Raw genomic sequence first — 23,823 nt, forward strand, 5'->3', positions numbered from 1 at the left:
TTTACACTTAATTTAATGCTCATCAATTATACACATTCACCTCCGAGGCTCGTCCTGCACGTCACGGGACTGTCACGCATCAAATGTGCCTCCAGAAACATTTATAGGGGGCTTTTTCTAAAGAAGGGGACAGCACTTTAACATAGACACACTAACACAAGCACACACGCTAAGAGGAAGCCGGAGAGAAACCAGAGGCAAGACATGCAATGAGGGTGCGTGTCAATCAGAGGGATCTGGGCGGTCGGGCTGTTGGTGTCTGTGAGATGTTATTATTATCTGTTAGAGGGAGTGACAGCTCTGCTACATGATGGAGCAAATGCAGATCTGTCACATTAGTCTGGTATCCATGTTAATGCATGTAATCTATATGTTAAACCAGGAAATCAAAGTTTAGATCAGGGCTGCCAAACCAATGTTTTTAATCACCATTAACTGATGAATTTGTTAAATAATCACGATTAATAACGTTTCAAAATAATGTCTTTAAGGCCACACTGATGATGTGAACCAATTCTTACCAATTCTCTTATTTAGTAATCAATTAAAGTCAAAGGGATGTGTTTTATAAAGTGTTAAATAACAATGTTATATATTTAGAAATATGGAGGAGTGCATGTACAAAATGACTCACTGGCTTCCTATCATCCTGGTGAAGGTGACACTTTTACACTTCTCACAAGCTCACTTTTAGTTTCTTTTCAACCCATTAAAGGGGAACAATCATCTAGGACAGGGGTGTCAAACTCAATCACAGCAGGGGCCGGATTCTGGATTCAGGTCTTACCTGAGGGCCTAACAGGGTCAACATCTAACCATAAACTGTCAACCTCATGTCACCAGTAATAAAATATGAAAACAATAGCACTGGGGATGAATCATTTGGAAATTCAAAAAGTAAAAATAATCATTTTCAAGGCTCAAATCTGACATAAAAACTCAAATTTATTAGTTCAAAAGATCAGAACACACTATTAAAATAGAAAAAAATGTTTTTAAAGTGTAAATATATAAGGAGAAAGTTAAAATTATGAGTTTAAAAGTCAAAATATGACATAAAATTTTAAATTGTGGGTCTGATTGGTCCAAATATTGGATTAAAAAGCCCAAAACTAGGAGTTGAAATGTCAAAATATGAGCTAGAATTCAAAATGATGACTTAAAAAGTTAAAATATGACTTAAATTCAATACTGGGAGTGTAAAAGGTCAAAATATGATATATGAAGTAAAAATTATTCATTCAAAATATTAAAATATGAGGAAAAAAATTGAAATCATGTTTTCAAAGTCAAAATATGGGATTAAAAAGCCAGAGTATGGAGTTGAAAAGGTCAAAATATGATTTAAAATTTAGAATTGTGCATCCAATAGATAAAAATGTGACACATAAAGTCCGAATTATGAGTTGAAAAGGTCAAAGCATGAGATGAAAAGTCAAATCATAAGTTTGAGTCGTAATCTTAAGATGCAAAATTGAAAATATAAAATTAAAAAAAAATCTGATTTTTATGGCTTAAACATGTTAAATAATCAGGTTGAAGTTTACATTATTATACTGGAGGAAGTCAGCAGACCTCATACTGGTGGGCCAGTTATAATACAAATATGATATGATCTTGTGGACCACATATAGTCATTCCACGGGCCGGATTTGGCCCCCGGGCCTTAAGTTTGACACCTGTGATCTAGAAGATGTTTCCAAGAAAACATTCTTAGTTATGCTTTTACTTTGGTATATGTCCTGATTAAAACCTGCTTTTATTTTGAAAGAAGATTTAATGTTGCATTATCTTAACCACAGCAAAAAGAACTTGCTTCAGATAGTGAAGTAAATAAAAATGGGTAAAGTCAAAAGTAAAATAATGAGATGTTTGATATCACAGGGTGCAGATTAGGGGTCAGCCAACTATTTGACAACCCACTGGATGTGAGTCATTCCACTATTTGATCATGTGACTGGGATAGGGTGGAAAAAAGTAAGCAGGATTGGGTGGGAGCAGGAACCATCATAACAATAGAGCAGTTTTTATATATAAATAGAATAGAAACATGCAGTTTTTCTGTTCTTTGGTTAGGGTTTCTTTCAGCAGAAAATGGACAGAAGTGTGTACTGACCACACTTAGCAGCTTGTAGTTTTCTTTCAGTGAGCCAACACTGCAACGCAAGTCAAACGAACTACAATTCCCACAATGGAAACAGCACTGAAGCAACAACGCTTTCTGGAATGGATCAAGGCAAAGGCAGTCAGTCAGATTAGGCAAAATGTAACTCACAATGAAAAGTAAGACAGAAGATCCACCTTTTGAGGTTGCAGAACTTGTGGGGAAGTCGCAAATTTGAGAAAAATTCCTGAGAGTCAAGCGTATTGGTGCTAACACAGCTTATACAGCCTGTAAAAGGTGTCTAATTTTAATGAAATGCACCAGTAACTCAGGCCTTGTCCACACAGAGACGAAAACTTGATTTTTTCCATTTCATTTTGAAAAAGTTTTCCGTAAATGTGGGATAGTTTCAGGAAATGTCCGCGTAAGCACAGAACCACTGAAAATGACTTGAAATGCTGTAGTATATATGCCAAGCCTGTATGTGGCGCTGTATTGCTGCCACGGAAATGCACCAAAAGAGAAAAAAAGATCACAGAAAACTGACATAAACTTTCTTCTGGTTGCCCTCTTGGTTGTTCTTTGCATTGGATTTAAGAACATCTGGTATATGCTGTTCGCCGTGGTGGTAAAGGAGCATCAGATTTTGCTGTAAAAGCCTTAATAAGCCCAATAGCTTCTGCAACACAAACACAACACTGTAATACGCAATTGTTGTTTTGGTTCAATATGCGCATGTGGGGTAAGTGTGCTAGTGCACTAGTCATTTTGATTTTAATTTCCCTACCCTATGCTTGCTGGAATGGCTGATAAACTTTAAATTTTTCCTCTATTTCTTTCCTAAAATGCCCCACGTAGAACACATGTAGAGCGTGTTCAGTATCAAAGCCACACAGAAACAGACAGACTGCAGTTATCTAGAAAGCCTAATGGCATGCAAGACGAGCAGAGGAGAGGAAGAAGAGAGAGACAGAGCTGGGGCAGCACCCTCTGGCAATATTTCCGATCCGCTTACATGCCTTGACCTGAAAACAACAAAGCTAATGATATTTTAACTCAAAACGTATACAGTAGCAGCGGCTTCTCCCCAGAGGATGCCGGTCGCGAGTAGAATTGACGCATTGTTTGGCGTGTGCGATGCTGAGTGAAAGCGCAGGGAAGCGGCGAGTCACGAGAGGCATGCATCACGCCAAGTGAAGTGGATAAAGTACACCAATGACCGATCTACTCTACTGTGCAATATCAGGGCCTCTTCACCGCCGGCGAGTACACAGCGACGGCACGAACGAGTGTTACAGTGTGTGTTTGTGTGAAAGTGTTGGGGGGGGTTTCATGCCAATCAAAACTAAATTGGCATGCTCAGACGAAGACTCGGAGGAGGAAGTGAGAGAGGTCAGCGTGCTGACATGAAACAGGTGAGAACTTAGGTGGTGCATCTCTCCTGCAGTAACAAGACAAATGCATCACCTTTAAGCACATGTGGACTGGGAAATTAAAGGGGAAAACATTAGGAGAGAAAGGGGAGCGACAGGAAATAAGGGGAGAGAGACGGGAGAAACACATTCACCAAACAGCACCAAGAACGGGAATCAGCCCCCCTACTAGCAGAGGACTACAGCCTCCATATATGGGCGTCTGCTCCACCCACCAAACTACACTGCTGCCCTTCAGTCATATTTTGACTAACAGTGAGAGAGTACTCTCTGAATTGCACGAGTATATTGGCAACATCTGGGAAAAGGGTAGAACTGGTCAAGCATGGGTGACTTATTGCTGTAGCAAGGGTTTCCTTTTCTTTTGTCCAATTCTACCTACTTTTCCAAATGGTGCCAATGTATTTGTGCAATTCAGACAGTGGGCAGGAATTTGCCTGCAGTTGTTGATATTTAGAATCAATAAATTACCTAATTTTGGTACTTAAGGACTTCTCATTTTTCTGCCTTGGCATTAAAGAGGCATCAATATCATAATTTTTAAATTAAAAATAAAAAGACCTCTCTAATTGAATGGGCAACATTTGTAAAAGTGGATGGAACTGGCCAGAGAGAAGGGTTCTCTGCCAGTTCTACCCAGTTTTCTACTGTCAGTGGCATATTTGTAAAATCTAGACAGTGTGTAGGAGTTGGCCTGCTGTTTTTGAGCATTTAAAATGAAGAATTTCCAATATTGTGTCTTCATTTCTGTAGAGTTTGACATTGTATGATTTTTACTAGAAATGTATACAAGTTTATCATCCACATACTGAGACAACCATTCGTTCTTTCTTCACGGAGTGAGGGTTTCCCTTTTTGTTGCCAGTTCCATCCACTCTTGCAGGCATTCCCAATGCATTTGTGCAATTTGAGGAGTGTGCAGGAGTTTTCCTGCAAATTTTACGATTAAAAACAATGCATTACCGAATAATGGGTGTTTAGAACTTCTGGTTTTGTTGCAGTGGCATCAAAATGGCATCAAGATTTTTTGATATTTCATAAAAAAAATACTCCTTAAATAGACTTAATAAATGGATAAATTATTATTTGAACATTAGAAATAGATTATATTTGCTGTTAGTTTCTTCTTGGAAACTATATTTTTCTGAGCATTAGGCCTTCAGCAGGGGCCATCAACTACATTTGTACATGGACAGGCTTTTTCCTAAACAGGCACTTTGGGGGCCAAACTTTCAAATAAATCAATGATTTTTAAAAATGATTTAATTTTTTATTTTTCCCCCCACATAATTTTATTTTATTTTGAATGTTTGAAATTTTTAGGCTCTAACAGTGAGATCAGTTGCTTTATCGCAAGTGACCACAAGGGGGTGACTGAGATATTTTAGCAGAATTTTCTGTGGCTGTCATGTTGGTCTAACCTTGCAAAGCGGATGGATACACCTGTTTCCTTGTTTCTCACTGGCAAATCCATCTTGCAAAGCTCCCGTCTGAACCGTTTGGGCCTGGTTAGAAAGTGACAGGACCAATCAGCATCGAGGGGCAGTACTTTCAGGTGTGGCGGAGTCGTGACGTAAGCAAGCAGCAAAAAGAGGCCGGTGCAGTTATGGCAGAAGACATGAGCGTGGACGCTGCTAAAGAGCCAGTTTTATCAGAACTTGACGACATTTCTTCTTAAAAGAAGAACGCCATGTCCCAATGGTTTGCATTATTCCTCGGTAGCAGCGCACGTGCCCCTCGGTCGCGCTACTTCACGTTTTGTTGCCCATCTAAAGATGTGACAGACAGAACGTTCACCCAGTCACACTCCGAGTTTTTTTCAAAGCATCTGCCCTTTCCCAAACCCTTAGTATTGAAGGTTTTCCAGATGGACGTATGAAACAAATCCATCTGGCGTGTCAGGTTAATGTTGGTCTTGGTTTAATGCTAATACCCTATGTGAGAAACTTTTTTTTTAATATCAAGAATTGACTCATGCATTTGTGTTAAACATGCGTTATATTTGCTGATAATGACCTGTAGGTGAAGTAATTCCTGATTAAATTGTTTCTATCTCATTTATTTTGGGGGTCGTTTTAATAACTGGAGAGAGTTTAGGAAAAAAAAGATGCCAGAATAACCACGACATATTTCTTCCTCTGCACTTTTTGAATTTGATAATGTGCTGGGGGGCAGATGGGAAGACGTGGGGGGCCTGATGTGGCCCCCAGGAACTATACAAATAAAGACAATATTGTCTTACCCAGTATCGCCTTTGGAAATGTATGGATATATCTTAAAAGCTGATTTATTGCCCAGCCCTACCCTAAGATAGCCCCTGTCTGACAGCATCATAATGCTCAGAAAGCATGGCCTCCATTCAACAAAATGTTCACATGCAGAGTGAAAGTGATGCTTGTTTCCATGTCATCATTTCTCTTGCTTATTGCATTAAATTCTGCCTTTTGCACCGTGTTTATGGCAAGTGGTCATACTGCGATAACAGTGAAATTAGGATTTATTGAGCAGCCCTACTGGAAAATTACAAATCCAGTTCTTTATTCAAGCTGTGGGTTGTTTAACAAATGCTAAAGGATGTACGTAACACTTAAGCCGAGCAGGAACTCTTCGCCGGCGGCGTCCTGCGATTGCATCTGACAATATTTATGCACACCAACTGCAAAAAAAGTCTAAACACCAGACGGATGAATATTACCTAAATGTGGGCGGACATTAGAGACTGTTTAAACATCTACCAAACAGACAGACGACTTTGTTTATACAGGGGAAGATGTTTCGTTTCTCTCTCCTCTCTGTGAGGGAAGCATGCAGTCACGCATGACTGGAGGATGGTTTTTTAAATTGCATATGCTTCACATGGCACTGGGAGTGGGAGTAGTAGAGAGAAGAGGAGGGGGACTAAGAGGAGGGGGGTTTGCGTGTCTGGCCCACTGCCAGTTGACAGCTCAGCTGGATATCGTTGAACACTCCGAACCCCCCTGCCTCGCAGCGTGTCACTTTGGGATTGTTTCCGCAATAGAAAGTTTATTCAACCTCTCTCTCTGTGAAGGCAGCGGACCGGCCATCCGTTCAGCCATTTAATCAGGGGACAGACAGGTTATTTTTCTGACAAGGCCGGGGCTGCTGCGCCATCCCTAATGAACAGCTTGATACAAGAGGAATTTTCTGACCGTTTTTTTAGCCTCAATTAATTCTGCTGTCCAAACAAATGAAGGCCACCACTCCTCGGACGCAGCGTCTGCACACAGAGGTCGCCGTTTGTGTACACACAAACACAGCGGAGGTGAACTTCTTGTGCTGCTGACCTGACGTAATGTAGTACAAGTACAGGGACCACTGGAGCTACTGAGTATTTACGACAGGGGGTCAATTTCACAGATAAATACAGCAGCAAGAGGCAAGTTCTGGGTTCCAGCCCTTAAAGTTGCATACAGTAGGCAAGTTTGAGAATTCACAAACTTATAAAGGTCACTTTCAGTAGATTGAATTATTTCTTTAAAGTAAGAGTGAGAAAAATCAAGAGTTTATTTCATCAGAAAGCCTGCAATACTACAATAAAGGCACACTAAGAGCTGTGCCATTTGTCTTATCTTTATCAGATCTGACAAAATGTGGGGTGCAGATTTTTACTAAAACTTTAAATGCTGGCTCAGTTAAGCTCCGCCCATTTTTAATGTCTTAACTGATTTTGAAAATTTGAGAAAGTCTGCCTATTATGGCAAATAATAATAAATTCAACCATTAACCAGCACAGCCCTCCACACACTGACAGCTTTCATTCAGCAGCAACCACAGTCTCCACTCTCAAAACTCCAAATCTCACTCAGTCAAACCTCGATAAAAATGTTAAAAATGTGGGGAAAAATGGCAAAGATGTGCAACACTGGGTAACAGAGGCAAAAATGGGAGGCAAAGTAGTGACTTAGCATTCAAAAGCAGAAAAAAACACATTAAAAGGTGGAATTAAAGGGCAACAATTGGCTGAAAAAAAACACATTAAAAGTGAATTTAAAAGGCAAAAATTGGCAGAAAAAAAACACAGTAAAGGTAGAATTAAAGGGCAAAAATAGGCAGAAAAAAAAGAATTAAAGGTAGAATTAAAGGGCAAAAGTTGGCAGAAAAAAAAGAATTAAAGGGCAAAAATTGGCAGAAAAAAAAGAATTAAAGGTAGAATTAAGGGGCAAAAAATGGCAGAAAAAAAGAGAATTAAAGGTAGAATTAAAGGGCAAAAATTGGCAGAAAAAAAAAGAATTAAAGGTAGAATTAAGGGGCAAAAAATGGCAGAAAAAAAGAGAATTAAAGGTAGAATCAAAGGGCAAAAATTGGCAGAAAAAATGATGAAAGTGGTAACAGAGTGGCAAAGACGAGCAAAGCAAAAATGAGATAAAAATGGTACAAAATTATAAAGAAAAGGTGAAAAAGGTCAAAAATGGATGCCTTTAAACAATATAAAATAGGCAAACTGTTAGCTACCTGCTACATCCACTGTGGTAGCAATTTCAGTGCAGCTCCTGTCTTTGTCACTGTACTGTGGTATGTTTTACACGTCACATTGTAAAAACATTTTTTTCTGCCATAAATTAACAAGCTGATCCTCCATTTCTGATGCCCATCTAACTTTATGATTCATATTTACAACCGCTGCCATGGCTGTGTTTGTTGTGCTTCCTCCTTCCGCCCAGCTTGCACAACTGAGCTCAACAGAGTGGCTCCAAAATCCCGATCATTTTCTCTGTAGTGTGTTTGATTATGAGCCATATTTTCTGAAATATCCAAGGTAGACCTACCACAATGGTAAACGCTCATTCCCAGTACCGATTCCCATACCAAGGTGTTTGGTAGCAGCCGATATGATACCAGTGTGAACTTTCTGGACTGACTGTGCAGACTAGCAAATTATTTTAGACCTATATTTGACTCAGAACATGGCTCTATAAATAGAATCATAACGTACAGCATCTCTGTGACGCAAAAGTTGTTTTTCTGCTGATTATTGAGTTTTACTCTTGAATCTAAAATAACAATAATACAGGGGGTTGCATCACAGGCTCTCTCTATCTGTATCTATTGACAGGACTCCTTTGAGGTGGCTTCTCTTTGGCGAATTTTCGGGTATCGTAGGCAAGACCGGCTATGCTTTTAAGGCCACCTGGCGCACTTTCCTGATCCTGATCCAGCTCAGGATCTTTGATGTTAAAAATGGACAAAGATGGGGCATGACCCTGGCCCAGAGAGAGAGAGAGACAGAGTTGTGGCCTGCTGAGCCACACCCCCTCGTAGTTTATTGGTGTATAACTTCAAAATAAAATACCGTGTCAAAAAGCCTACGGTTTAGGAAAAGATGTCAAAAATGTGACTTTTATAAAGTTTCAAATGGAGGGAATTCATTAAGGTAGACTTTAATTGTCTAAGAGGATTTTTTGTAATTCATAAGGAGCTGGGCCTGTGTGTAAACTTACACCTGAATCTGACTTAGGATGTCAGGAGTGTGGCCTTTTGAAAAACTCCTTTTATTTCCTTAGTTATAGCGCCACCATCAGGCTGATTGGGTTCATATTTCTTGGAAAGGTAACGCTCAGGATTTCCAGCGAGTTTCGTGCTTCTAAATATCGGGTACAAAGAAATATCGAACCAACTTAAGAGCTTTTAGCAGTCAATGAGTGAGCTGTGCGTGTGTGAGGAGAGGCGGGACTGTGAGGAGTTTTCCCTTGATTATTGTGGCATGGCCAAGTTTACACAAGAGTCATTGTTGAGCCCTGACCTCCTGAAAAGTTTGGTTCTGGCTGCTTAGTCTGCAGGCTCAGAAAAGCCTCCCGCGTGTCACATGCTTACTGGAATGCCGAGCCTGCGTATCTTTACTACAGATTACTATGATTGACTCTGATGGCCCTCTCTAACGTCTAATTGCCCCTCTCCATACCCCCCCCTCACCCTCCTGCACAGGGCTGGACCAGCTTGTTCTCCATGACCGTTTATGTATTTACACAGAACACTTAAAATGGCCATTACAACAGCAGAAAGGTGACTCACCTGGCCTCTCCTTTCCTGTTCCTTTACTCTCGGCCAGTTTCTGTATTAAACCCTCCACTGAGGTGTTCTCGATGTTCCTCACAAACTCAGTGTGGACCTGAAAACACAAAACAAATCAGTTTAATTTAAGCTGAAGAGACTAGTTAAAGACAGCACATGGAAAAGTTTAAATTTGCAGCAGAGCTCCATGAAAATCACCCGCTGCCAGAGTTTGGATTGATTTGTTGTTGAGTGTTAATTCAGAGAGGTAACAGACGATCAATTGTTTCAACAGTGGCGTTCGCTGAGATCAATCAGTGTAAAAAAGTTTATTGGGTCATTTAATGTGGTCCAGTTCGCTTACTAAGAATCACCAGATCATCACAGAAAAGTCAGATAAAAAACTGAATGCTGGGGTTTCACACTTTGGAAATATTTCTACACAAAACAACCACTTTTTTATTAATTATATGGGCGACTGCAGACACAAAATAGGCTTCTGACCAAACACATCACATCACAGTGTACACAATAAAAGTGCTAAAAGATTCTAACAATGGAAGGCTTTTGGTCGTCAATGTGACTACGATCTCTTTAAAAGCACAGATGAAAAGCATTTTACCTCATAAAAAACAGAAGTTTTACTCAGGCAATTAAATCAGGATGTCTCAGTGCAACATCAACATTTCATTAAATTATCATTAAATATTTGCACAGGCCGTGTCCTGTTAGTTTGTAGGAAAACGCTGACTAAGAAAATCAAGATTGGTGCCAGTTCAGAGGTACTTAAAGGTCACATATTATGCAAAATACACCTTTTCCCCCAAAGAATCAGCCCCCCCCCCCACTTTCTCCACCTTTCAGAAAATGTGTGCTGAAACAAGTCATTCTCAGATTTTCCCTTCATGATGTCATGTGGGGAGTTAGCCCCGCCCCCAGGTTTGGTTGGCCTTCCTCGCTTGGAAAAAAGTTCCGCCCTCCTCTCCTGGTCCTCCTCTTAGCTCAGCATGTACTTGTGGGCCCCACATGGGTTAAATGTGGGCTACAGCATGGGTCCCATGTGGCCCCAAATCCAAGACAGACCCTACTACTAGTTAACATGAGCAATCACAAGGATCTCTAGATGGGGCTTATATGGGTCTCTTATGGACTGATCCACACTCGCAGTTGACATGGGCAATCACAGCTGGGGCCACCATGGAACCCACAGACAAACCCACATGGGACCCATTCTTTAGCCCATATGGGGCCCACATGGACATGCAGGCTGGGACAGAGGTGAGTTTGGCAGTTGAACTCGCAACCTATGGCAGCCTTCAAATGCAACATGTGTAAGAGTCACTGATCATATTACCAATTTAAAAAAAAAAAAAAAAGAAAAAAAAACAACTTTCAGCTCTGCAGCCCAACCCCCCATAGGTCCTCAAGGGTTTTGGAAAGTACTACTTCCAGACGGGGACTCTTTAAGGGGTAGATTTTACCTCAGAGCTAAATCTAGACTCTGGTTCCTGTGGCTCTTGAAAGGTTCCAGTTCCTGGGGAAAGTTTCTGCAGTGCAAAAGCAGCTTTAATGTTCTTTTTCTATGCTGATTTTTAATTTCTAATTTCTAATTCAATCTCATTTACTGCTATAGTTGTATTTTATATTTTTTATATTTTTCTTGCAGTAGCTGTTTATAAACAGCAGCTGTTTACAGTTGCATTCAAAATAATTTACAAAAAGACAATAAATTAAATAAATGAACAATACATTTATAAAATGTTGATGAAAATAAGGAAACAAATAAGGAAACAGTTTGTTTGATTTGTGGTATTTGCCATCCTAACGTGCCAGGAATCTGAGGTATTTTAAAAGAGGGGGGTCTCTGTCAGAGGTTAAAGCTAAGGGGGATCCTCAGGAACCCCTGCCCTAGTATTTTGAGTTCCACTTGTTTAACTCCTCGTTTAATGGCCGCTGACGCCCCTGCTCATCCTGCTTCTTCAGATCCTGGTTCATCAAAGCTCAGCGGGGTGACTTTGGAGTAATTGTTCCGTCGTTGGGCGTCGAGCGTTTCAGAAAATGAGGGAAAACAAAGGATTAGTGTCATGTGTTGAGTGTTAGGTGTGATTTGTCTCACGATGAGAGATGAATACGTTCTGCTGCTGAAACATCTGCCTTTAACTCAGTGTGATTGGCTTTTTATTTGGTATTTATAACATTTACATCCATAATGGGCCTGTGGAGACGTACTGTACTTAAGCATCTTTCCATTGTGTCAGGTTGAATCATTGTTGTTGGCACTGCACTCTGCAGAGGCCCTTTGGGCAGTATCGGAGGAAGGATAGTGTTTGTTTGCTTGTTTGTTTTGGATGTGCATGTGTGCTTGTGTGTTTACTGAGGAGGAAAGTGAAAGCGATGTATAGTTATGGGGATGAAGAACAGCGGCTGAATGCCATCTCACCAGAACCATTTAGATGTGCGTGATACAGTTAGCGCAGAGTGGCTCCACTTTCAAACAAACATCCACGCATGCACGCTCACGGATGTGTCGGCCCCCCGGGCCCCCGTGGCGAGGTGGAGTGCATTAGCCTTCTGTGGCCTGGCAGGAGAGGATGTTGGGGGGTGGAGGGGGTGATGCGGGTGAGGAGGTTGCGGCGGTGAGGAAGTATGCTCAGTGCAGCACACGCGATCTGTCAGGTGCTGCTGCCACGACGGAGGTCGTCAACTCTGTCGACCACATGCTCCAAACATGCATCTGCCTTCAAGGGATCCTTGCTTGCTCTCACACTAATGCTCACTTACAAAAACAAACAGCACGCAAGCTATGACACACACCTGCCCTTCTGTGAGTTTATCTCTGTCCTCTTATACGGTTTGATCTAAATACACCTATGCAGAGATTCCCACAGCGCTTTAGAGTTAAAGCTGGCTGTCTAATCGAGACGTGCCTCTGTCTTAACTACCGCTGAGGTTAAACCGATTAGAATCCTCCTGTGTCTCTGTGTGAGATCCAACAGCAGCATCTGGTGGTTCAACATATCATCCATTCTCCCTGGAAGAATCCATCTATTGACAGAAGTATGTACAGTGCCTATAAAGGTATTCACCCTTTGGATCTTTCAGCCTTTTATTTATTTTACAAATCAGTCACGGCTAATATAATTTCGCTTTTTTGACTGATCTAACTCAACAAAGGTCCAGCAAATTGGTGCTAGTAGTCTCAATATTAGTGAAATGAGGATCACTTGAGTGCAGTGAATGAGTCTTAAGTGATTGTAGTATAAAGACACCTGTGTCTGGAAGGTCCAGTCACTGGTTAAGCAGTATTCCTGGCTACCATTACACTATGAAGACAAAAGAACACTCCAGGAGAAAAGGTTGTTAAAAAATTATAAGTCAGGGATGATACAAAATTTCCAAGGCACTGGAAGTCCCCCAGAGTTCAGTTAAATCCATCATCAGGAAATGGAAGGAATATGTCACATGTGTAAATCTGCCTAGATCAGGCCGTTCTCACAAAGTGAGTGAGCATGCAAGAAGGAGTCTAGTGAGAGAGGCCACCAAGACACCTACGACTACTCTGAAGGAGTTCCAAGCTTCAGCAGCTGAGATGGGAGAGACTCTGCAGAGACTCTGTTGGCTGGTTTCCTCACCAGTCAGAGCTTTATGGGAGAGTGGCAAAGAGAAAGACACTGTTGAAGAAAAGTCAGATTCAATCTGGACTAGACTTCACCAAAAGGCATGTGGGAGACTCCAGAGTCAAGTGGAGGAAAGTTTTTTGGTCTGATGAGACCAAAATTGTGCTTTAGGGTGAACACCATCCCCTCTGTGTGGTGATGCTTCCTGTCAGCTCTACCTATCTAAAAAAAAACAACAGTGGCTGCAGACTTATACTGATTGGATAGCAAATATATTTTGTATGAATTGTATTAAGTGTGTGGGAAACACTGCTATATAAGGTGTTTCCCTGTCTTGCCCCGCTCATCTTCTCATCCTAAACCTCTTATCCTTTCTGCCCACTGAGCTGATACCCGCTGTCTGAAAATACCTGCGAGGCTGACATGAACACTTCTTGATTTTTGTGACACCCGCGGTACTTTTTGCTTTGGCTTTCGTGCCCGCAACATCTCTGCAATCACCTGTCTGTAGAGTTTAATGCTCCTGAAGTGACAGCAGATGACAGCTGCAGAACATTTAAAACCGTTTCATTTACTGTCTGTGCCTGAATCCAGACGGCCTGCTGCACAAGACTCAGAGTCATAGAGATCTTCATGGTTTTCTAAAGTCTATCGCTCCTTTTATTAAACTCAGCCTCCAGCAGTTTAATTACAGATGTGTTTGTGTTTGGATAGTGGTGGCTAATTTAGCTCTGACCTGCAAATCCATTGCAGGGATTTCTTAATTTAAGACCATTTATCTCCATGTGGAGCCAAAAAGACAGATTTTCTTCTAGCAAAAAGTCCAGCTGTGTATACATTTGAACACATTAAATCAGCTTATTTTGTACTATCCTGAATTAATCACTTAGACTTTGAGAAGCACATTATTTTGGTCTTGTTAAGTATGAGATTTAAATCACAGAGGTGTCTCTGCACATCAAATGCTGCTTGTAGTTTAGCATAGTTAGCATAGTTAGCACAGTTAGTTGCACTTTCTAAAGAGGTTGTGAAGGGTTTATAGTCATCAGCATAAAATGAAACTTTGCATCAAAAACATTTCCTCATAAATGATTTATATAAACAATAACTAAAACTGGACCCAGTATGGACACCATTTTAAACAATTAAACCCAGCAAGCCTCTGTAAAAGCACATTGTGGTCAACCGTATTCTAGGCCTTGGATAAGTCTAAAAAAGTGCAACACAATCTGTCACTTTAATGGTAAGTTTGGATGAATTACAGGGTAATTCCTTGTTTTTAATTATCAGTAATTGCAATTTTACTGTCTAAATTGCATTAAAAAATGGCAGGATTCCAATGGCAAAGTTTTTGTGCAATTAAGACAACATGGACGTCTCCAGTGCATTTAAAAAGTGTTTACCGCCTTAAATGTTTCACCCTTTTACTGATTTTATAAATCAATCATGGTCAATACTTTTTTGCTTTTTTGGCAGAACAGTTACAAAAAAGTAGAGTCACCTCTGGCTGCAATCACAGCACGGAGTCTATGTGGATAGGTCTCAATCAGGTTTGCACATCTGGACACTGCAATTTTACTCCATTCTTCTTTGCTAAAGCTTGCATGGGTATCAGGCGGTATCAAGTCCAGTCACTAATTCTCTATTGGACTAAGGTCTGGGCTTTGACTCAGCCACTCCAGTACATTCTCCTTGTTGTCTTTAAACCATTTCTGTGTAGCTTTCCCTGCTTCGGCTGGTAAACAAAGCTTCTCCCAAGTTGTAGTTCTCTTGCTGACTGAACAAGATTGCCCAGAATTTTCCTAGATTTTGGCGCTTTCATTTTGACCTCTATCTTGACAAGCTTTGCCTAGAAGCATCCCCACAGCATGATGCTGCCACAACCATGCTTCACAGTGGGGATGGTGTGTTTGTGGTGATTTGCATTGTTCATTCATCAGACCAAATAACTTTCCTCCACATGCCTTTTGGTGAACTCTAGTCCAGAATGAATCTGAGTTTCTTCAACAGTGGCTTTCTCTTGGCCACTCTCTGATAAAGCTTTGACTGGTGAAGAACCCGGCCAACAGTTGTTGTCTGCCCCCATTTCACTAATTGTGAGACTACCAGCACTAATTTGCTGGACCTCTGTTGAATTAGATCAGTCACTTTAACAGGAGGTGAATATTTACTCAGTCACTTATTTTACCTTACATATTTTTTGTTTACTTCATCTTATTAAAGCTGTGAAATAACCTAAATTACTCAAGCACAGACCATGACAAAAAACTGACATTATTGAACAATATTGTTATAAATTACTGAAGTAAAACATCTGTAGTGAATGTAAGAAGTAACTTTGATGTTAATATTCAAACTCGTTCTTTCTCAAAGTGTCTAAAAAGCAGCAGAAACATCAATTAAGTGACTCACAACAACACGACATGTATGTTCCAGCATCTGCACGTCAAACTTATTCAGCACTCACAACAACTTATATTTAAATGCAAGTATATGCAAATGCATGATTGTGTTTGTGTGATTGCTTGACAGCATGGATGCCTTGGGCCTCAGTGACTAAGCACAATGTTGCAACTGAGTCAAAAAGCCGGCCTCGGCTTCCCTCGCCATGCTCTCTCTCTCCTCTCTCTCCCCTTTTTGCCTAACCCCTATGTGATACCAATGTACACAAGATTCCTCGCAACTTGTTCAAATAGTGTTCACCCATGTTTTTCTTGGATTTGTTTCCTTTTTGGAAAGGCTGACTTGACTCCGGGGTGTGTTTTATTTCTGCAACAAGCAGCAGTAACGTCCATCTCCTGCTCAGAAACAGGAACTATAAAGGGCTGAATAACCTGCGGTAGCCTGTCGCTCCATATTCTTTCCAAGTTGCCGCACGAGCTGCAGGCTGGACCGAGTCAGCATTAGTGGAGCTCTGTCGCCCTCTATGGATAATAAGAGAACTGCAGCACCAGAGAACTTCATGGGATTAGTAAGAGCAGAGCAGCAGACTGGAGTCATTCTGTGTGGCGCTAATGGAAGTGAGATTGCTGAATAAATAAATGGAGAGAAATCTCTGCTTAATGTCAAACCCTGATTAATAGAACCCTGAATGATGTTTGAAAGCTTTACAATTAATAAAATTTGATGCCATTACCTCAAACCTAAACATGCTCTTGCAGAAACAAACAAGCCTGTGCAGCACTTTTAAATATCAGCGGCAGGATTTAGCGAGTGTTTGGACTGGTGGAGGTGTTTCAGATCGGCTGGGAGGGAGTTTTGATCAGCTTTTAATTGCTGTGCATAAAAGGCTGAATGAAGCGTTTCCTGGTTCTCAGTTAAACGATTAGCGAGATCAAAGACGACACTAATGGATATGACACACAGTGAACCCAGTGAGCACAAGCTCAGGTCAACAAGACACCTACTCCACCCACAGGAATGTCTCGGTGTAGGTATGTGAGCATGTGTGAGTGAGCACCCACCTCTCCGATCTGAACATGCGTTTCATCCACGGACTGCGAGTATGACTGGATGATCTCCTTCATGTGGAGGATGTGGTTTTCTTCAATGTCTTGGAATTTCTGCAACACAGATAGGAATGGGGTTAAAGCTCAGCAATGCAAATAATCAACCAGCTGCTTGAAAGTCTGCATTACAGAGTGCATCTGAAGCATGAACATCAGAGAAAGTTAAGGAAAAAATCAAAGACTGCATAAGAGAGGGGGTATAGCAGAGCGCCTTAAACCTGAGTGCTTCTAATGACCAGCAGAGGTCGACTCCTCTAGCTGGTTGTACGTCGTTATTGCATCAGCGGGCTTTTTCTAAATATTTGTCTGAATGGCTAATTTTAAAATCTATAAGAGTCTATACCACAGCATTCCATGGACTGGCATGTTGTTGTCATGGCAATGAGGATAGAGACATAGTGTTGCAAATCTGTTCCTTTTTCAAAATTAGGCCACTTCTGTCCAAAAGTTACTGCAGAAAATGCTAAATTCAAAGCATTACAGCTTCAGAGCAGACTTCAAACAATGACTGACACCATGTGTCTGATTTTAACATAGGAAACTTAACTCTGATACAATTCTATGACACAACACAATGTGATACAAAGCAAAGTCAGGATTTCAGGAGCTATCTATGCTGCAATTTTCCAGAATTTTGGGAATACACGCCAGAAGGAGACCATACACTAAGAGCTAGTGCTAGTACTCTGGAATTCTGAGGTTACTTCAGGAGAGTGAGTATAAATAATCATGAACTGGAAAATCAGAGTGAACAAAGAGACAAACACAGATAAAGACCCAGTCACCCCTACATCTACATTAAAGACACAATCAGACTTGTGTCATTCCTCTGAGCTAACCGCTAACATACGCCTACTAACAAAGAGAACACACATGTGGTGATGTCACAGCACATGTGTTCAGTGTTTACAGCTCATGTCCACATGTGCTGAGTTTGAGATGAGCCGTAGACTGTGATACCAGGGAAACAGACGCTTTCTCCAGGGGATGGGGGGGGAAACAAAAAAGCTCTAACTGGAACCATTTCTGGAGTGGGAGCTGCTGTAGTGGAGGGAGGATATGGAGGCCTAAATCTGTTGATCTGAATTTAATTTGGAGTTTATCTAATCAGGCCTTCAGATGGATCCAATCAGGGATTTCCACAGCGATTCCGTTACAGAGGAAAAAACACAATCTGGAGATGATACAGGGCGCTAAACGTGGAACACACACGCTGGGAATGTGAGATTACACAACAGAAATGCTGCGTACCACAGAGAGATTTTGAGGACATATGTCATAAACGGAGCTGTTCCTACTTAAATACCTGTGCAGTTTCTGCCATCTTCTGTTCAAACTCTGACTTGGCTGTGGCGTATTTCTCCACGTATGACTTGTACGTCTCTGTGGCTTTTTTGGCTTTCACTCCAGCCTGCAAAATATAAACAGACACATAAATGGCTATCATCAGTTTATACGACTCACAATGGCCCTCTGTGTTTCCCAGATCAAGCGAAAAATCGGCGAGGAAACATCTGAAGGTTGTGAAAGCTTTGGGGTTAGAGTCTCTGTATGCCGAGACACTTCATCATGCCTTATTACCATACCATGATTACATGTGTGTGAACGTGACCTCCCACCTTGTCCACATCTCTCTGGGTGGCCCCCTCTTTGCGGAGGCGCTCCTGCTCCACAGTTTTGGCGTTGTAGATCTCCTTGGATTTCTGCAGGGCCTGAGAGATGGTCTGGATGTTCTGCACCGCCTCCAGGGTGGACGCCACTTCCTCTTTTGTCTAATGACACACAAATGTTTGGTACAGTCAGCTAACAGGCTGAATAAAAAGAGCACTGCTGTAACAGAGGGGTTAATTCTTGTAAAGTTTAACAGTTTTTAAAAGAAAGCACAAAAACTGGAATCTTCTTTTTATGACAAAAAAGGACAATTCTATTACTCCAGTGATGCCCTGTTGCAGTTTCTAGTGGTTCAACACAACAAGTACAAGTTTTGAAGTGTCTTTATTAGCACCAAAAAGGGTCAATTTGGAATTTCAGCATCCCAGAGATTAACATACAAATATCAGTGATGCTAATTCGACATTCATCTGGGAAAGCCCCCATAGAAAACGTTTGGGAAGGTCGGGACTTTTTAGGAAATCTTCAGATTAACATTCATGACGGGCTATCAGAGTGACAAACTGTGCAGTGTGCATGCGCTACTTTTGTGCTACTGCTGCTTCAGATTGCCGATGGCGGAGCTCCATCAAAAATTGATGCCAAGGCCGGTCAGGAAACGTGCAAAAACATCTTCTCAGCCAAGAAGAGTTTTTGGTGTGGCTCTCTGCTCTTGTTTTAAAAGAAATGTAGTCCAGTCCAGATTAAACTGCCGCTTTCCTACAGCTACATCTGAGCTAACGGCTACATCAGCAGCAGCTCCTGGATACACCAGAAAACTGTAACCATAATAATAACGCAGTGCAGGAGTAGAGTGAAAACATCTTTACAGTTACAGGAAGCTTCCAGTTTTGCTCTCTGCCCTTGTTTTAACAAAGAGATGTTGTCTAGTTCTGACCAAAGTGCCGCCGTGGCTACATCCAAGCTAATCACTCCACTTGCAGCCATTGTATACAAGCATTCACACAAGAAGTTACCCTTTCCCCGCAACTCCCACACAGTCAAAACAGGTCGGAAGAAAAGCGCAGTCTGCACAGTCTGTCTACTGGCATGGTTTTGGTATAGACTGATAGCCTCTAAAGTTGCATATCGTATTGGCACATATGAAAATTTCTACGGATATTTACAGACAATGCATCTGCCGTATGGCAGTATAAATTATATATTGGTCTTAAAAATCAGAAAAATGTACAAATGTACCATCAGGGTAGGTGGTTGCCACATGTTCGAGGGGGGCCTATCTTGGCCCCTGAAGTTAAAAGGAGGCCTACCAGACTGTCCATTCCCTGCTCCTCTCTCAGCTCCACTTAACTCAGCCTCTCTTTGCACAATTGTCAGCTGGTGGTCTTTCCAATATCTGCATCATTGCACTGTTTAATGACAAATGTCTTGCTTTCATTAAACAATATATCAAATATATCACTCTCTGTGATTCTTTGCTCTTGGACAAACAAAAGCTGCATCTGCAGAAAATTACAATCTCATCACAACTTGCCTTCTCTGGTTTTTAATTCATTAAACTCAATTTCAGTCAATTTTGGAAACAGATAAAGGCTTCTCAGAGAACTTCAAACATCATAAAAAAGGACGAGGTTGCATGCTTTTTTGTGGTTTTAACCATTCAGCATCACTGAGCCTTCTTTGTTTATCACTGTTTGAAGTTTGGGTTTTATAAGAACATCACTGAAGACAAAAAAGACAACAAAACATGTAAAATCCTGAGTTATTTACAAATTCAGACACCTGCTCCATGAGAGTTGTTTGTTTTATTTTACTCACACTGCTTAACTACAGCGAGCAAAGTGCAGCATTTCTGAGAGTTAGCCAAGAATCACCAAACAGAGAGAGGAACGGGGAGAGTCAGAAAGTGACGAATAAAAACTGTGACAGCCTTTTTGTCATGCTGAAAGCACAAACACAGCCCGGCTAATTCAAAGCTCCTATTTTAGTTTTTGTTCTGTGGCTTCATGCATGAGATATGAGCTGATGGTTTGTCTCAGCAGGGAGCAGAGAGATAGAAGAGTGAGGTGTAATAAAAACTGCCGGGGAGAATAACACTGCACGCTATGTTATTTTAGGGCAAAACCAACTATTAGACTCTAATGTGCCTTTTCTTTTGAAGGGCTGACTTCTCTTTAAGACCATCCTATCAGCATCTTTTAGTCTGAGGAGGACAGCAGAAGTGCAAAAAGGCCTCACTGAGAAACAAAAGAAGGAGAACAAGTCTACATCAGAACTGAAGGCATTGCTGCTGAAGAATACTTCCTGTCTGATGAAGATTATTTCAATGAAATTTGTTGCGATTATCCGGTCAAATTAAGTGTCTGCATCCAGACGGTAAATACATCCCTCGTAAGAATGTATGGCATGGTGCACCTGTGGAATATATTTCAAAGTAAAAGCCTGATCACTTTTTTCCAAGGACCTGCAAACAGGCTTTTATTCTTAAGTTATTTGCACAGTTATTCTGTTGCAAAGTTGTAAGGACCTTTACTGTAAGATCCTTTTAAAATTTCTTCAGTCATAAATCACAAAGGCTGTTTGCACAGGCAGTATCGATTACAACCTAGTTTTCAAAAAAGTTGGGGCACTGTAAAATGTAGATAAAAAACAATGCAATGATTGGCAAATCTCATAAACCCATATTTTTTTCATAATAGAACATAAACAACACATCAGAAGTTGAAACTGAGACATTTTAAAGTTTCATGAACAGTATTAGTTAATTTTGAATTTTATGGCAGCAACACATCTCAAAAAAGTAGGGACAGGGCAACAAAAGGCTGGAAAAGTAAGTGGTACTAATGAAAAACAGCTGGAGGAGCATTTTGCAACTAAATATGTTAATCTGCAACAGGTCGGTAACATGACTGGAATAAAAGGAGCATTTTAGAAAGGCAGAGTCTTTCAGAAGTAAAGATGGGCAGAGGTTCACCAATTTGCGAAAAAAATGTGTCTAAAAATTGCAGAACAATTTCAGAAAAATGTAAAATAGTGAAGACTTTGAATATCCTATTGTCTACAGTATAAAACAGTGAAATTCCAAGTATCTAGAGAATATTCTATGTGCAAGGGGAAAAGGCTGAAGGTCATTATACGATTAGAATAAAATAATAAAATAATCTAATTGCGATTTTTTTACCCAATATTGTGATTGCAATTTAATATGCAGTTAGTTCTTAAATTCCTCATGTCATGCATTGCAACAAAAACAAGCAATAATTCTTTTTTTTTTATAACAACACGATATTCAATTAAACTAGGCAGAACAATTTTAAAAATATCAAAATGTGATGATTTTTTTGCTCATTTTGCAAATTTGATATGAACTGTTGAATTAAATGGAATGATAATTTTAATATAATTCTCTTGCATAATAAGAAAAACATACAAAAATGAAGAAAATTTGATTTTTTTGTACACTATAGTAAAAATAAGGCACTAGAATGGTTCCATGATATGTAATCATCTCTGCTGCAAAAAAAGTTCTAAACTGGTATTTGGACACATATTTCAGGTTAAAGAAATATTGCACCTTCTGAGATTTGAAAATTGCAGCAAGCTATATTGCAATTTAATCTAATTTGCAATTAGTTGCGCAGCCCTATTTTGGATGCTGGTGGTCGTCAGGCCCTCAGGCAGCACTGCATTAAAAACAGGCATGATTCTGTACTGGAAATTCCTGCATGGGCTCAGGAACACTTCTAGAAATAAATATCTGTCAACCACAAATGACAGTTAAAACTGTATCATGCAAAGAACAAGCCATATGTGAACACAATCCAGAAACTTCTCTGGGCCCAAGTTCATTTAAAATGGGATGAGGCAAAATGGAAAACTGTTCTGTGGTCACGTGTTTAAAAATTTGTTTTTTGGAAACCATGGATGCTGAATCCTGTGGACTAAAGAAGAGAGGGACCAATCAGCTTGTTATCAGCTCTGAAGCCTGCATCTCTGATGGTGTGGGGTTGCATTAGTGCCTATGGCATGGGCAGCTAACACATCTGGAAAGACAAATCATAGCAACCACTCCCCACTCTCCCACCTTTTCTCTTCCGTTCTCCAGATACGCACAAGGCACTTCATGGTCTGTTGCTGGACCCATTTTTAAAAAGAATCTCTACACTAAAGAACAATCACGAAATAAAAAAGTTTAATACGTTGTTGGCTGCTATGTTGCTGTGGAATATGTTTTTATGGTTATTTTGGTTTTAATAGCCATAGTCATGTTTTTAAGTATGATGCTGTTTAAGTGTTTAAGTGTGATATTTCATTTTATGGTCAGATTTTAAGATTTTAATATTTTTCCTTAGTCCAATTGCTGGTAAGTGCATCAAAATTTTGCTCTAATGTGCACTAATTACTGTATGTTTTTAAATGACAATAAAGAACCTATCTATCCATCCATTTATCCATCTATGTTGGAAAGTAGATAGAGGTTTTAGAGCAACATATTCTCCCATCCAGACAACTTCTCTTTCAGGGAAGGCCTTGACTATTTCGGCAAGACAATGCTAAACCATATGCATCCATCCCAACAGCATGGCTTCACAGGAGAAGAGTCCAGTAACTGAAATGACCTGCCTGCAGTCCAGACCTTTTACAGACCTCCCACAACTCAAGCAACTGATCTCCTTACTTCCCAAAAGTTTACAGACTGTTGTTAAAAGAAGAGGTAAACATGGTCTTGTCCCTCCTTTTTTGAGATGTGATGCTGCCGTCAAATTCAAAATGATCTAATATTTCTCTCAGTTTCAACCCTGACCAATATTCCCCCATGCCCTTACCTTCTTGTGTGCTTTGGCCTGCTCCTCCACATACTTCTGCACCTCTTTAATAAGCTCCTGGAGCTTCCTCACCAGCTCCATGTGACACCCAGCCAGCTTCTCTGTTGAGCTCTTGAACACATCCCATACTGGAGCGAAAGTGCTGCAATGAAACATGCACCCTTAGAGGCTGGAGACCTACTTAAGATTTTAGAATAAAAAGCTAGAAAGATGTTGACACTCACCCTAGAGGGGAAAAGTTGCCTGCTGTTTTGGCGAGTTTCGTCATAGACCTGGCGTAGGCCTCTTCAATCGTACTCCTGGAACAGAGCAACGAAAACATACAGAGTGTTTGTTATTCTCATACAGCTCACGCTGAAGCTGACTCAGTATGAACTCAGGTGTTTGAATTCCCTCTTTCTTTTAATTTCCCCTCATTAGTTCACGCTCCACAGCAAAAAGAAGGGGCAAAAAGAAACCTAAAAACTGAGGCGGTGTTATAGTGAGAGTCTGAATTATGCATGTTTCATTCAGCCAGCCTCTCTCTCTCTCTCTCTCTCTTTCTGCAGTTACTTCACAGGAAGAAGGTCAGCCAGGGGGAAACGGGACAAACCCACACAAACACACACCCAGCATAAACACAGACAGGTACACAAAGACAACAACAACACCGAGGAAGGGACAAGCTCCAAATGCACCACACTCTCACTTCCACATCTCCGTCTGAGCCCAGAA

At 40.7% G+C, this 23,823-nt stretch overlaps 1 protein-coding gene across 6 annotated transcripts in view; it reads right to left on the reverse strand.

Annotated features, from left to right (window-relative positions):
- The window catches only part of fcho2 (FCH and mu domain containing endocytic adaptor 2), a 104,175-nt gene that overhangs the window by 55,116 nt on the left and 25,236 nt on the right, over positions 1-23,823 (reverse strand). For all 6 annotated transcript variants that reach the window (XM_041810543.1, XM_041810542.1, XM_041810540.1 and 3 more), the window contains exons 3-8: positions 23,334-23,408; positions 23,110-23,251; positions 18,292-18,444; positions 17,979-18,083; positions 16,628-16,726; positions 9,568-9,664 (exon numbers count right to left, since the gene is read on the reverse strand). In XM_041810543.1, the coding sequence (XP_041666477.1) occupies positions 9,568-9,664; positions 16,628-16,726; positions 17,979-18,083; positions 18,292-18,444; positions 23,110-23,251; positions 23,334-23,408 (671 nt within the window). The remainder of the gene's footprint in view (positions 1-9,567; positions 9,665-16,627; positions 16,727-17,978; positions 18,084-18,291; positions 18,445-23,109; positions 23,252-23,333; positions 23,409-23,823) is intronic.

This window comes from Cheilinus undulatus, linkage group 17, assembly GCF_018320785.1.
Source record: "Cheilinus undulatus linkage group 17, ASM1832078v1, whole genome shotgun sequence".
Classification (NCBI taxonomy): Eukaryota; Metazoa; Chordata; class Actinopteri; order Labriformes; family Labridae; genus Cheilinus; species Cheilinus undulatus.